Raw genomic sequence first — 12,465 nt, forward strand, 5'->3', positions numbered from 1 at the left:
CCAGCTTTCTGATTTCACTCCTAAATGGCCGGGGTCCAATTTTAGGATTATGCCATGTCTGATCCCAGCTGAGCAAGTGAATCCTACTGGAAAGTGGAGCCTGGACATTGAGAAGGATTAGGCTTGTCTGTGATGTTGCAAGAAGTCAAACAGCCTACCAGTATTCAATTTTTAGACGTACACACTACGTATGGTCGCTCGGTTAAGATAGCTGAAGACAGCCAAATGCTGTAAAACCATATCCAACATGAATCAGCCCCTTCAAACCAAATAATTGAAAGGAGCAGTTTGTTGGAAGTGGGTAACATTTATTAGTTTGTGATATTTAAAAGCTTCAATTTGAAAACTTATTTCAGCTGATCATCAGCTCGTTACAGCACAAGTACAGATAATGTCAAAAAGCCAATGCAGCACTGTCAGGTCTCTGATGAACTCCACCCGTAACTCTCTGCCGAACCATCTGGCTGAGTGAAGGAAACTAGGTCTAGTAATTATTTGAAATAGTTGTCCGTTGAGTGCACTAAGTGCGAAATAATTATATGTGTATTTTACCAATCCTGATTTGATTTCTGTTTGACAAACCTTAAAGACAGATAGTAGAGAATGAGAAATCCAAAACATATGGCTATCAGGATGAGGTAACACATGTACAGTGGTTCCGAGTCCATATCCATAGATTTAATTACCTAGAAAATCAGATTATAAAAAAGGGAGAAAAAAATTAGTCATTCAGTCGGCTTCTCATTTTGTGTCTGATATATAGTGATCCAATCTACACAACACAAAACTACAAAAACATCCTTTTCATTTGTTGGTCAGGTGATTTTGGTGATTTTGGATCCATTTGGGTTAACTCTACGGTAAGATCAAATTAAGGCCTAGATTTCAACAACTTGCTATTATATAGCACCTTTAACTTAGTAAACCACCCTTTATGTGAAATGCTGATGCTGAAATACTGACGCACAATCTTCCTTGGATTGCTCTTTCTCACTGATTTTCTCAGGGCCCATGTATAATAGGGGTCGCCCATTTAAGACAGGGATGAGGAGAATTTTTTTCTCAGAGGGTCATGAATCTTTGGAACTCCCTCAAAAGGCGGTGGAAACAGAGTGAATATTTTTTTTTAAGGCAGAGGTGGATAGATTCTTGATAAGCAAGGGGGTGAAAGGTTATCAGGGGTAGGCGGGAATGTGGAGTAATCAGTTCAGCCACAAACTTATTCATTGAATGGCGGAGCAGGCTCAAGGGGCCGAGTGGCCTACTCCTGCTCCTAATTCATATGTTCGTATGTAACAGTCAATGAGAAGCAATTTAAAGCCTTAAGAGCCATCGGCTGGAATTTTACAGCACCCCCCAGGGAGCAGGCTGGGAGGCCGGTTTGGGTGGGTAGGCGTAAATTTGGGTGAAATGGCGGGGGTGTTGTGCCTGTTGCCTATCTGCCTCCACTGGTATTTTACCAGCAGTAGGGGAGAAGGTTGGCAGCCTGCCCACCCTTAGCCAATTGAAGCCCTTAAGCGGCCAGTTAATGGCCACTTACAGGCCTCTTCTTGCTGCTGGTGGTATGTTACCAGCAGTGGCTGGGCACATCGCCACATGGAGAGGCTGCCCAGTAAAACCTGGCAGCCCCCTTGTGGGATGGCAGGGGTCCCTGTTGATGGACATCCTGTGCCCCACAGAGGGTGCCGCCCCAGTGCCACAGGCCACTCCCACTGGAAGATCCCCCACTGCCCTTGTGATCGACCCCTTGTCAGGCCTGACTAGCCCTGCTGAGCCTCAACCCCACTTACTTTCTTATCTGGCCACCATCACTGGCTGGGTCTGAGGCCTGCTGTAGTCCCAGAAGCGGCCACTGTTCCTTAGTGGTGCTGCTGGGACTAAAGAGCTGCCGGCCCTCTGATTGGCTGGCAGCTCTTGAAGACTGGACATCCCACCTCAGAGCGGCAGAAGCCATGACTTCAGGCAATTAATTGTATGAGCCACAGAAAATAGCGTTGTGGCTTCCACGGCCTGCAGAGGCTGCCTCGTCCCCAGCTTTCCGGTCAGTCGGCAGGGCCACCATCTCTTCATTAAATCCCAACTATGGTTTCACTTAAAGTATGCATTAACTTTTAAAACATTTTTCTTGTGCCAGAAACAAAGTAGTTTAGAGAAACAATGTGGCATCCTTTTTTTTTATTAGTTCGGGGGATGTGGGCATCACTGGCATTTATTGCCCATCCCTAATTGCCCTTGAGAAGGTGGTGGTGAGCTGCCTTCTTGAACCGCTGCAGTCCATGTGGGGTAGGTGCATCCATAGTGTTGTTAGGAAGGGAGTTCCAGGATTTTGACCCAGACAGTGAAGGGACGGCGATATAGTTCCAAGTCAGGATGGTGTGTGACTTGGAGGGGAACTTGCAGGTGGCGGTGTTCCCATGCAAAGGCTGCCCTTGCCCTTCCAGGTGGTAGAGGTTGCAGATTTGGAAGATTCTGTCTAAGGAGCCTTGGTGTGTTGCTGCAGAATAGATGGTACACTCTGCTGCTACTTTGCGTTGGTAGTGGAGGGAGTGCATGATGAAGGTGGTGGATGGGGTGCCAATCAAGCGGGCTGCTTTGTCCTGGATGGTGTCGAGCTTCTTGAATGTTGTTGGAGCTGCACCCATCCAGGCTAGCGGAGAGTATTCCATCACACTCCTGACCTGTGCCTTGTAGATGGGGGACAGGCTTTGGGGAGTCAGGAGTTGAGTAACTTGCCGCAGGATTCCTAGCCTCTGACCTGCTCTTGTAGCCATGGTATTTATAAGGCTGCTATAGTTCAGTTTCTGGTCAATGGTAACCCCCAGGATGTTGATAGTGGGGGATTCAGCGATCGTAATGCCATTGAATGTCAAGGGAAGATGGTTAGATTCTCTCCTGTTTGAGATAGTCATTGCCTGGCACTTGTGTGGCACGAATGTTATTTGTTACTTAGTAATCCAAGCCTGGATATTGTCCAGGTCTTGCTGCATTTCTGCATGGACTGCTTCAGTATCTGAGGAGTCGGGAATGGTGCTGAACATTGTGCAATCATCAGCGAACATCCCCACTTCTGACCTTAGGATTGAAGGAAGGTCATTGATGAAGCAGCTGAAGATGCTTGGACCTAGGACACTGCAATGATATCCTGGAGCTGAGATGATTGACCTCCAATAACCATAACCATCTTCCTTTGCACTAGGTATGACTTCAACCAGCGGAGAGTTTTCTCCCTGATACACTTGAAACTTCATTAGATGGGTATGGTCAAAGACCATTGTACAGCATCAAAAAGACCTAAAGTGCTTGGATTCCTTAACATGAAGTAAAACATGACTAATCATTTCTTCCACATTGCATCCCACCTTCCTACTTCATATACCTCAGCAGATAAACCTTAAAGCCACAGAGACCAAAAAGCGCCCAAGTTCAATCTTCCATTTACATTGAATTATCTGATTGCAGGATGGCACTGGAGAGCACTATAATTAGTCAGTGTCCCCGAGTTAAAAATACTTTCTTCAGCCTTCCTTTCCACCACAATTATAGTTTTTTTTTAACAGTATAAGCTTGGTGTTATCTAACCACTACTTAGAACAACAGAGGTTTACAGCATTGAAGGCTATTCAGCCCATTTTATCTCTATTCACCCTTTGCTAGAGCAATCCACTTTGCATTAAACTACATCTGCCAACTGTCTGCCCACTCTACTCGCTTATCATCAATATAGTCATCTATCCAGCTGCTTCTGTTGCTCCCCCTTCTTCCCCTTTTCCACCAAGTCAACCCTGCGTATCATCCTGGCCCTTAATCCTGAACTCTCCAGTTTCTCTCCCATCTCAAAATTCATTTGATCTATGAGACCCATCTCTGCTCCCTTGACACCATTCCCAATAAACTGCCAACCATCCAACCTGCCTCCTGCTAGCTACATTATAAATTAATTTTGCTCCTCAAGCACTGTTCTCTGCCTTTTCAAAACTGCTGTCATCAACCCCGCCTCAAAAAAATCAACCCTCTCTTCTTGCAAACTATCATCCAATTTTAATTTGCCTTTCAACGTCCTTGAATGTGTTGTTGCATCTCAGATCTGTGTCCATCTCTCCCAGAACTCCATGTTTGAATCTCTCCAATCAGGTCTCTACCCTTTCACAGCTCCAAACAGTGCAAATAGATCATAAACAACATTCTCTGCGAGTGTGACCATAATTCTTCCTCATCCTCCTCAACCTTTTTGTGACTTTCGACATGGTCGAGACCAATTCTCGTCTTCAGGTGAAGTGGATTAGAGGAAAGGGCATAATTAGAAAAGAATACACAGACTAACTCCCTATTCTAAAGCCATACATTCTTTCCTTACTTTATTACAATACTTTGATTATATATATTTTTTAATGAAATAGCAAAACATATGTGAATTTGGAAGACAATAAGGAGTGTTTCTCTCTGGTACAGGCAGAGGAGCTGAGAGACACAATGCTATAGCAAGGCTGTAATTACAGTATAAAAAGTTTATTCAGGTAGTTTCTATTATAAATATTAAGGTAGGAATTTAGAAATGGAAGTGCAGTTTTTAAAGATATGAAGATAAACATAGATAGATCTTTAATATATGATCTCGACCGAATTTCATTTGAACTATAAAAAAACCCAGATTTGGTCCCTTCAAGCTTGAATTGTGTTTGAAGAGATCATTATAACTTGGGGGATGGGTTAAAGTCTCAACACTGCTGGCAACCATTTAATGAGCTGAATTAACAGTACTGTACAATGTTAAAACGTAATGAATCAAATCCAATTTTTCTACAGCATTTTGGTACTGCAATTATATTATCTTAGAACACAATTAGGATATTTCACATTCAAGTGATTTTCTCCATTTGAACCACCTAATTTCACACTCTTGCTCCTTGTTCATACCATCAAACACTCCTCTTTCTCAAGCAACTATCTACTTGCCTTTGGAAAAATGATTTGTAGCAGGGAATTCCACATTCTAACACCTTTAGTTTTTGATTTTTTTAAATTTATACCCTCTCATTAAAAGTCTTGCTGACTGATGCACTCTATAACTAGATAACATAACCTTGAAGACCTCTTTCATAACTCCAACTGCATTACCTCTTCATTTTTGTATTTTCATGGCCTCATCGACAGGCACTGTCAGTGTTAGTAACCTATGTATTTGAACCCCAAGGTCCTTATGCTCCGTTTAAAATCTTAGTATATTTCCTTTCATTATTCTTACTTCCAGAGTATACTAGTTCACATTTTCCTACATTGATTGGCAACTGTCACCTAGCGGCCCACCCTGTTCACCCATCTATCTCCTCCTACAGTCTTTCACAATCCACAGCCTTCCCAATTTGGTGTTGTCATGCATGGACGGAGCCATGATGAAATAAACAGTGAGATGGAGGAATTATGAAGTTAAAAAGTCAACTGTTAAAACTAAATCTCAAGAACTTGAACCATAGTCTAAAATGGAGTAGCAGTCATGTGACCCCTCCTGTACTGGGAATCGACAAACTTATCTGCAACGATGGAACTCATTAATCTCATCTGGAAAAGCCCATTAAAATGGAAAGGAGCACTATTGCATATTGATGACTTCTAGCTACATAAATTAACTAACAAAGGGTTCTAGAAACATGGAAAATAGGAGCAGGAGTAGGCCATTCAGCCCTTCGAGCCTGCTCCACCATGCATTATGATCATAGCTGATCATCCAACTCAGTAACCTGTTCCGGTTTTCGCCCCATACCCTTTGATCCCTTTAGACCCAAGAGCTATATCTAACTCCTTCTTGAAAACATACAATGTTTTGGCCTCAACTGCTTTCTGTGGTAGCGAATTCCACAGGCTCACCACTCTCCGGGTGAAGAAATTTCTCCTCATCTCAGACCTGAAAGGTTTACCCCGTATCCTTAGACTATGACCCCTGGTTCTGGACTCCCCCACCATTGGGAACATCCTTCCTGCATTTACCCTGTCAAGTCCTGTTAGAATTTTATAGGTTTCTATGAGATTCCCCCTCACTCTTCTGAACTCCAGCGAATATAATCCTAACCGACTCAATCTCTCCTCATACGTCAGACCCGCCATCCCAGCAATCAGTCTGGTAAACCTTTGCTGCACTCCCTCTATAGCAAGAACATCATTCCTCAGATAAGGAGACCAAAACTGCACACAATATTCCAGGTGTGGCCTCACTAAGGCCCTGTATAATTGCAGCAAGACATCCCTGCTCCTGTACTCGAATCCTCTCGCTATGAAGGCCAACATAACATTTGCCTTTTTTACCGCTTGTTGCTTACCTTCAGCGACTGGTGTACGAAAACACCCAGATCTAGCTGCATATTCCCCTCTTTCAGTTTATAGCCGTTCAGATAATAATCTGCCTTCCTGTTTTTGCTACCAAAGTGGATAACTTCAAATTTATTCACATTTTACTGCATCTGCCATGCATTAGCCCACTCACTCAACTTGTCCAAATCACCCTGAAGCCTCTCTGCATCCTCCTCACAACTCACCCTCCCACCCAGTTTTGTGTCATCTGCAAATTTGGAAATATTACATTTGGTTCCCTCATCTAAATCATGAATATATATTGTGAATATCTGGGGTCCTAGCACAGATCCCTGCAGTACCCCACTAGTCACTGCCTGCCATTTGGAAAAAGACCCATTTATCCCTACTCTTTGTTTCTTGTGCGCCAACCAATTTTCTATCCATTGCAGTACACTACCCCCAATCCCATGCGCTTTAATTTTACATGCTAATCTCTTATGTGGGACTTTGTTGAAAGCCTTCTGATAAACCACATCCACTGGCTCCCCCTCATCAACTCTACTAGTTAGATCCTCGAAGAATTCTATTAGATTTGTCAAGCATGATTCCCTTTTGTAAATCCATGCTGACTCTACCCAATTCTACCACTGTTCTCTAAGTGCTCTGCTATAAAATCTTTGATAATGGACTCTAGAATTTTCTCCACTACCGACGTCAGGCTGATTGGTCTATAATTCCCTGCTTTCTATCTACCTCCCTTTTTAAATAGTGGGGTTACATTAGCTATCCTCCAATCTGTAGGAACTGTTCCAGAGTCTATCGAATCTTGGAAAATGACCACCAATGCATCCACTGTTTCTGGAGACAGATGGACTCACAGCCCTCAGCTAAAATGAACAGGTGTGAAGTAGCCACATCATAACAGAATGGTACCCATTCAGACACCGATAGCCATGGATTCCACATCCTGGTCCATTTTGTGGTCACACCAGGGGAGAAGGCCATGTGTCTCCTAACAGAAACTCTAATGCGATGGATTTTTAACCTTAAAAGGTAGTCCATTGGAAAGAGAGGGCGGAGATCAAGCCAATACCTTCAGAAAACAGTCCAGCTAGAAGATGTGAAAAGAGATCCAGCCAAGCAAGAAGAAGCTGTGCTTCTAATTTTACACTTCAACTTGCTGCAGCAGAGAAATTAAAGTGACCACCACCTCCAGTCTGAAGTCTTAACCACTAGAAATCTACAACATCTCAACAAGTTCAAGACTACAAACACCCAGGCCTGTACCTTTAAAAGGGACTGTCCTTCTGAGAAGATTCAACAGGTTTACCGTAAACCATGAACACCTACCTCACTTTGAACTACATTCTACTCTTTTCTCTCTATCTAGCTATTCTTGTGTATGGGTATGTAAGTGAATGCGTATGTGAGTGAGGCTGCAACAATTTCAGGAATTGTGTAAAAATAACTTGTTATCTTTTGTTCAGCCTATGAGAAAACCTATCAGTTGTCTGTTTATTTGACCCTAAAAAAAGCACTCAGGAGGATTAACTCACCATTTTTAACAAAAAATGAATGCTGTCAGTTGGGAGGTGAACAGTGGGAACCACCCACACCACTTTCCACCTGTCCGTAACAGTGTAATCAAAAAAGTTGATACTGCTCCCTCAATTGCAGTGTCTAAATGATTTATGCAGCCACAATCCAGATCTCGGTGGTAAACTACTCACCAGATCTTTTCAGTATGAGAACATTCCTTCTACCTTTATCTCTTGTTTTCTGCTCCTAGCCGTCTATCCCTTTAGCTATATTCCCTTTAATTCTATGCCATGGTCTTTGCAATATGTCTTTTTAAGAAACTTCAAATATTATATTCCTCATTATTATTGGCAACAATTTTGTTTGTCTCAACACAACTTCAGCATAGCTTTTACTTACATCTGTGCCCTTGATTGGAATGGTAATGTTTCCTATCTTAATAGAGTAATAATGTCCTGTGAATTGAACTTGTATCAGACCTTCAAAACCCCATCGGAGGAAGGACATTTTGGAAAACCAGGAAGCAACTATGATCAAACACAAAGACATAAAGTTAGTTTTCAAATTCAATTTTTTTTCTTTGTTTTTCTCCTCCCATCGTCGCCCTTCCGCCTGCTCAATCCAAAATGAGATTTTAAAAAGTTGCAACACTACCTTTTTGTTTGTTTGAAGCATAAAACAGCATTTACGGAATAAGACAAAATGTAAGTACAAGCTATTACACACGAGCTGTCCTTGAACTTGTGGAAGTTCAGATTCAAATCTAATTCAGTAACAGGCATCTAAGAGCAAAGAGGCAGGGTAATGTTTCTGACATGTGCTGTCTCATAAACAATCCTATTCATCAAGTTTCAACAATTTGCCACCAGGTAAAAATAGTTGGGACACCATTCAATAAAATATTGACATCACATACGCTTAATGGGGTTGGGGGGGGGGGGGGTATAAGAAGTCCATGTTGGTGGTTCCAAACTACTATTTACTTAAGAATTCTAGAAAGTACTTAAACAAAGAATAATTGGTCCTTACATAGAATATACAGCACAGAAACAGGCCAAGTGGCATAATAGTCTGTGCTGCTGTTTCTACGCCACATAAGTCTCCTCCAATTCCATCTACCTCATCTCAGCATATCTTTCTATTCCCTTTTCTCTCACATACTCATCTAGTTTCCTTTTGAAAGCATCCAAGCTTTTTGCCCAAACCACTTCCTGTAGTAGTAGCGAGTTTCACATTCTAACCACCTTTTGAGTAAAAGAAACTTCTCCCCGTGGCTGGAATTTTTCCAGCTCAAAAGTGGCGGGCTGCACGTGTGGGATTTGCTTTGCGGAGCCGCCACGGTATTTAGTGCGGCAGCTCATTTATATGGAGGGGGCAGAACGTCCACCCCTGATGATGTGGAGGGGTTGGGCGCTCCACCCCATCATCGATGTCCAGCGCCACTGCACCATGCGCTGACACCATTTTTAAAGGGCTTCCAGCCCTTACAATTAATTTACGTATTTAAGGGAACAGTCACTAAAAGTTTAATTTTAAAAATGTTATAAATGATTCAAGCCCCTCTCCCATTACTCCGCCCCCCAATGATTAAAGACTTAATTTATTGCTCTCTACCCCCGAAAATACTTATCTTCCGATCCCGACCTCTCCCTCCGAACTTTATTCATTTTCACCTTCAACCCCTTAACACCATCCCCTCCACCAATCACAAGGGTTTCCCCTGCCCCCACAGGCCTGAAAACCTAACTCCTCCCCGCAACCCACCAGTGTTCTGCCTCGAATCTCCATATGAAGGCATGGGAGTTCCGGCAACTGGTTGGAAAATCGGAGCGGGACAGCCGTTGCGACGAGGTAAGTATTAATTCATTCATGAATATTTATTTCCATATTGAAATGAGGTTCTCGTCGCCATGCGGTGGGGGGGCTGCCATGAGGCCTCGTTGCCACCGGTAACATGGGGCAGGCCCTCCCGGCACCAAGGCCCATGGTGGGCCTCTCCCAGAGGCATTTTCCAGGCCCCCCCCCACCACGACCCCCAAGACCGGGGGGGGGGGGCTGGTAAAATCCAGCCCGAGTTGTATTTATAGTCCCCAGTTTTAGATTTTCTCTCGTCACAGCTACCCTTCCAAATCATTCATAATTTTGAAGACCTCTATCTGGTCCCCTCTAAGTCTTCTCTTCTCTGAAGAGAAAAGCCTCAACCTATTCAATCTTTTCCGATAGCTATAATCTCTCAGTTCTGGTACCATCCTTCTAAACCTTGTTTGAACTTTCTCCAGTGCCTCTATGTCTTTTTTATAGTATGGAGACTACAACTGTGCACAGTACTCCAAGTGGGGCCTGACCAGGGTCCCGTTAAAAGTTTAACATTACTTCATTACTTTTGAATTCTAGAACCCTAGAAATAAATCTCAGTGCTTTGTAAGCATTGTAATTGTTTTGCTAGCCTGGGATGCTGCTTTTAGTGATTTGTTCACCTGTATCCCTTGATCCCTTTGCTCTTCTATGCCAATCAGTCTCTTATTTTCTAAGGTGTAGGTGAGGTTTCTTTTTTCCTGTCAAATTACATCACCTCACATTATCTATGTCAAAAGTTCATTTGACACTTAACTGCACAGTCTGCAAGTTTCCTTATGTCTTCTTGTATTATGTTTCATTTTTCCTCAGTCTTAGCTATAGCCCCAGTTTGGTATCATTTGCAAATTTTGTTTGGGTTATTTATTCCAAAATCCAAATCATTAATGTAAATTGCGAACAACAGTGGTCTGAGCACTGGCCCTTGTGGAGCACCACTTTTTACTTTCCTCCAATGTGAAAACTACATTTTATCCCTATTCTCTGCTTTCTAGTTTTTAAAGTCAATTTGCTTTCCATTCAGCTATTTGTCCCCCGACTCCACGTACCCTAATCTTTGTCATGAGCCTACCATGTGATACCTTATTAAAGGCCTTTGGGAAATCCAAGTATATGACATCTACTATATTACCCTTGTCTACTCTTTCCCTTACCCCTTCTATCAGGTTAGTTAAGCATTACTTTGCCTTTCAGAATTTACACTCTGTTTTATTACATTTTCTTCCTCTAGATCGAGGTTGTCCAACATACGGCCCGTGGGGCAAGGATCCGGCCTGCGGGTGTAAACTGTACCCAGGGCTGTTCCTCATCTTCACCAGGGTTCCGTGACTGGAGATGGGAAATTTCCCTATGTCTTTTTGCAGACTGGCTTTTTTAAAAACATTGCGCTGTCAGTTTCACAGCTGACAGCTGCTGAAGCAGGAACGCGCTTCCCAACTTTGACAGATTCAGGGTTTTCCGACTTTTCTTAAAAGCCCATTGTATTACCCCGAATCTGTCCGATGTTGGGAAGCACATTTCTGCTTCAGCAGCTGTCAGCTGTAAAAATCAGTGCCATGTTTTAAAATAAACTAACCAACCACAAAGCTGCTGTGCTGAGCGCTCCTGCTGAGTCATGCAACTGTCAGTGAGAGGGGGGAAACAAAGGTGGGCGGGGGGGGGGGGGGAGAAAAGAGAGAAAGAGGGGGAAACAGAAAGAGAGGGGAAACAGAGAGAGGAGAAAGGGGGCAAACAAAGAGACAGAGGGGACAGAGAGAAAGGAGGCAAAACAGAGAGGGGCGACGGGGTGAACACAGAGAGCGAGGGTGACACAGAGAAGGGGGAACACAGGGAGAGAGAGAGAGAGACAGAGAGAGAGAGAGAGATCAAGATCACTCCTGACAGATGGATATCTATCCAGAATACTCTACATTACTATATCAAGCGTGTGGGCAGAGAATGACTATTTATGCAAGCAAAACAATGCCAGGTATGTCACTAAATCAGTTTTCAATATAATGACGAGAAAGTAAGTCAATAGTCTTCTCATTTAAAGCTTCTTCACAAAAAAAGCACATTTGTTGTCTGTTATTAGTAAGTTAAAATTTTTATTTCCTTTATCTTTCGAAATTTGCTCACCAGCCCCCCAGGCCAAGCAAAAATCGTAATGCGGCCCTCCGCCCGAAAAGGTTGGACAACCTTGCTCTAGATGCTCTTCTATCACATTTTTTAGTATAGATTCCAGTATCTTTCCAATCACAGATGTTAAGCTGACTGGTCTATAGTACCCAGGTTTTGTTCAATCTCCCTTTTTGTATGTAGGAACATCAGCTGTCTGCCAGTCCTCAGGCAGTACCCCTTCTTTTATGGAACTTTTGTAAGTAAATCTGATCTGCTGTCTCTTGGGAGTGACCACCATTGGTAATCTCATCAAGGACTTTACAGGTTTGGATTGTGTTGTGGCGTCTTGAAGTCACTTTCATTGTTTATCATACACGGCATATGTGAAGACAGTATTATTGAGTTTTCACTCATTTCTCTAGCCATTTCCAGCAGATATCATGCTTAATATCAATGAGTAGAATACTCTTTATATAGTTGATATCTGATGACATCCTGATTGAAAGACAGACAATTGTAAAATAATTGCTGCAAGTTTATCGAGTGATAATATGCAGTTGACTCCTGGGATGTAACATTTTATATTATAGGTAAAGGTATGATTAAAGTAATCTTTCTCCCTTTGGCAAAGAAAAATCCACAACATAACAATGAATTTTATCTCCACAAGTGTCATCTTGCAGCGTC

General features: G+C 42.8%; 1 protein-coding gene across 2 annotated transcripts in view; it reads right to left on the reverse strand.

Annotated features, from left to right (window-relative positions):
• Window positions 1-287: 287 nt before the first annotated feature.
• Window positions 288-12,465, reverse strand: part of abcg8 (ATP-binding cassette, sub-family G (WHITE), member 8) — a 73,038-nt gene continuing 60,860 nt past the window's right edge. For both annotated transcript variants that reach the window (XM_068045219.1, XM_068045218.1), the window contains exons 12-13: window positions 8,224-8,351; window positions 288-686 (exon numbers count right to left, since the gene is read on the reverse strand). In XM_068045219.1, coding sequence (XP_067901320.1) covers window positions 549-686; window positions 8,224-8,351 — 266 coding nt within the window. In that variant the 3' untranslated portion in view covers window positions 288-548. The remainder of the gene's footprint in view (window positions 687-8,223; window positions 8,352-12,465) is intronic.

This window comes from Heterodontus francisci, chromosome 13 (genome assembly GCF_036365525.1).
Source record: "Heterodontus francisci isolate sHetFra1 chromosome 13, sHetFra1.hap1, whole genome shotgun sequence".
Classification (NCBI taxonomy): Eukaryota; Metazoa; Chordata; class Chondrichthyes; order Heterodontiformes; family Heterodontidae; genus Heterodontus; species Heterodontus francisci.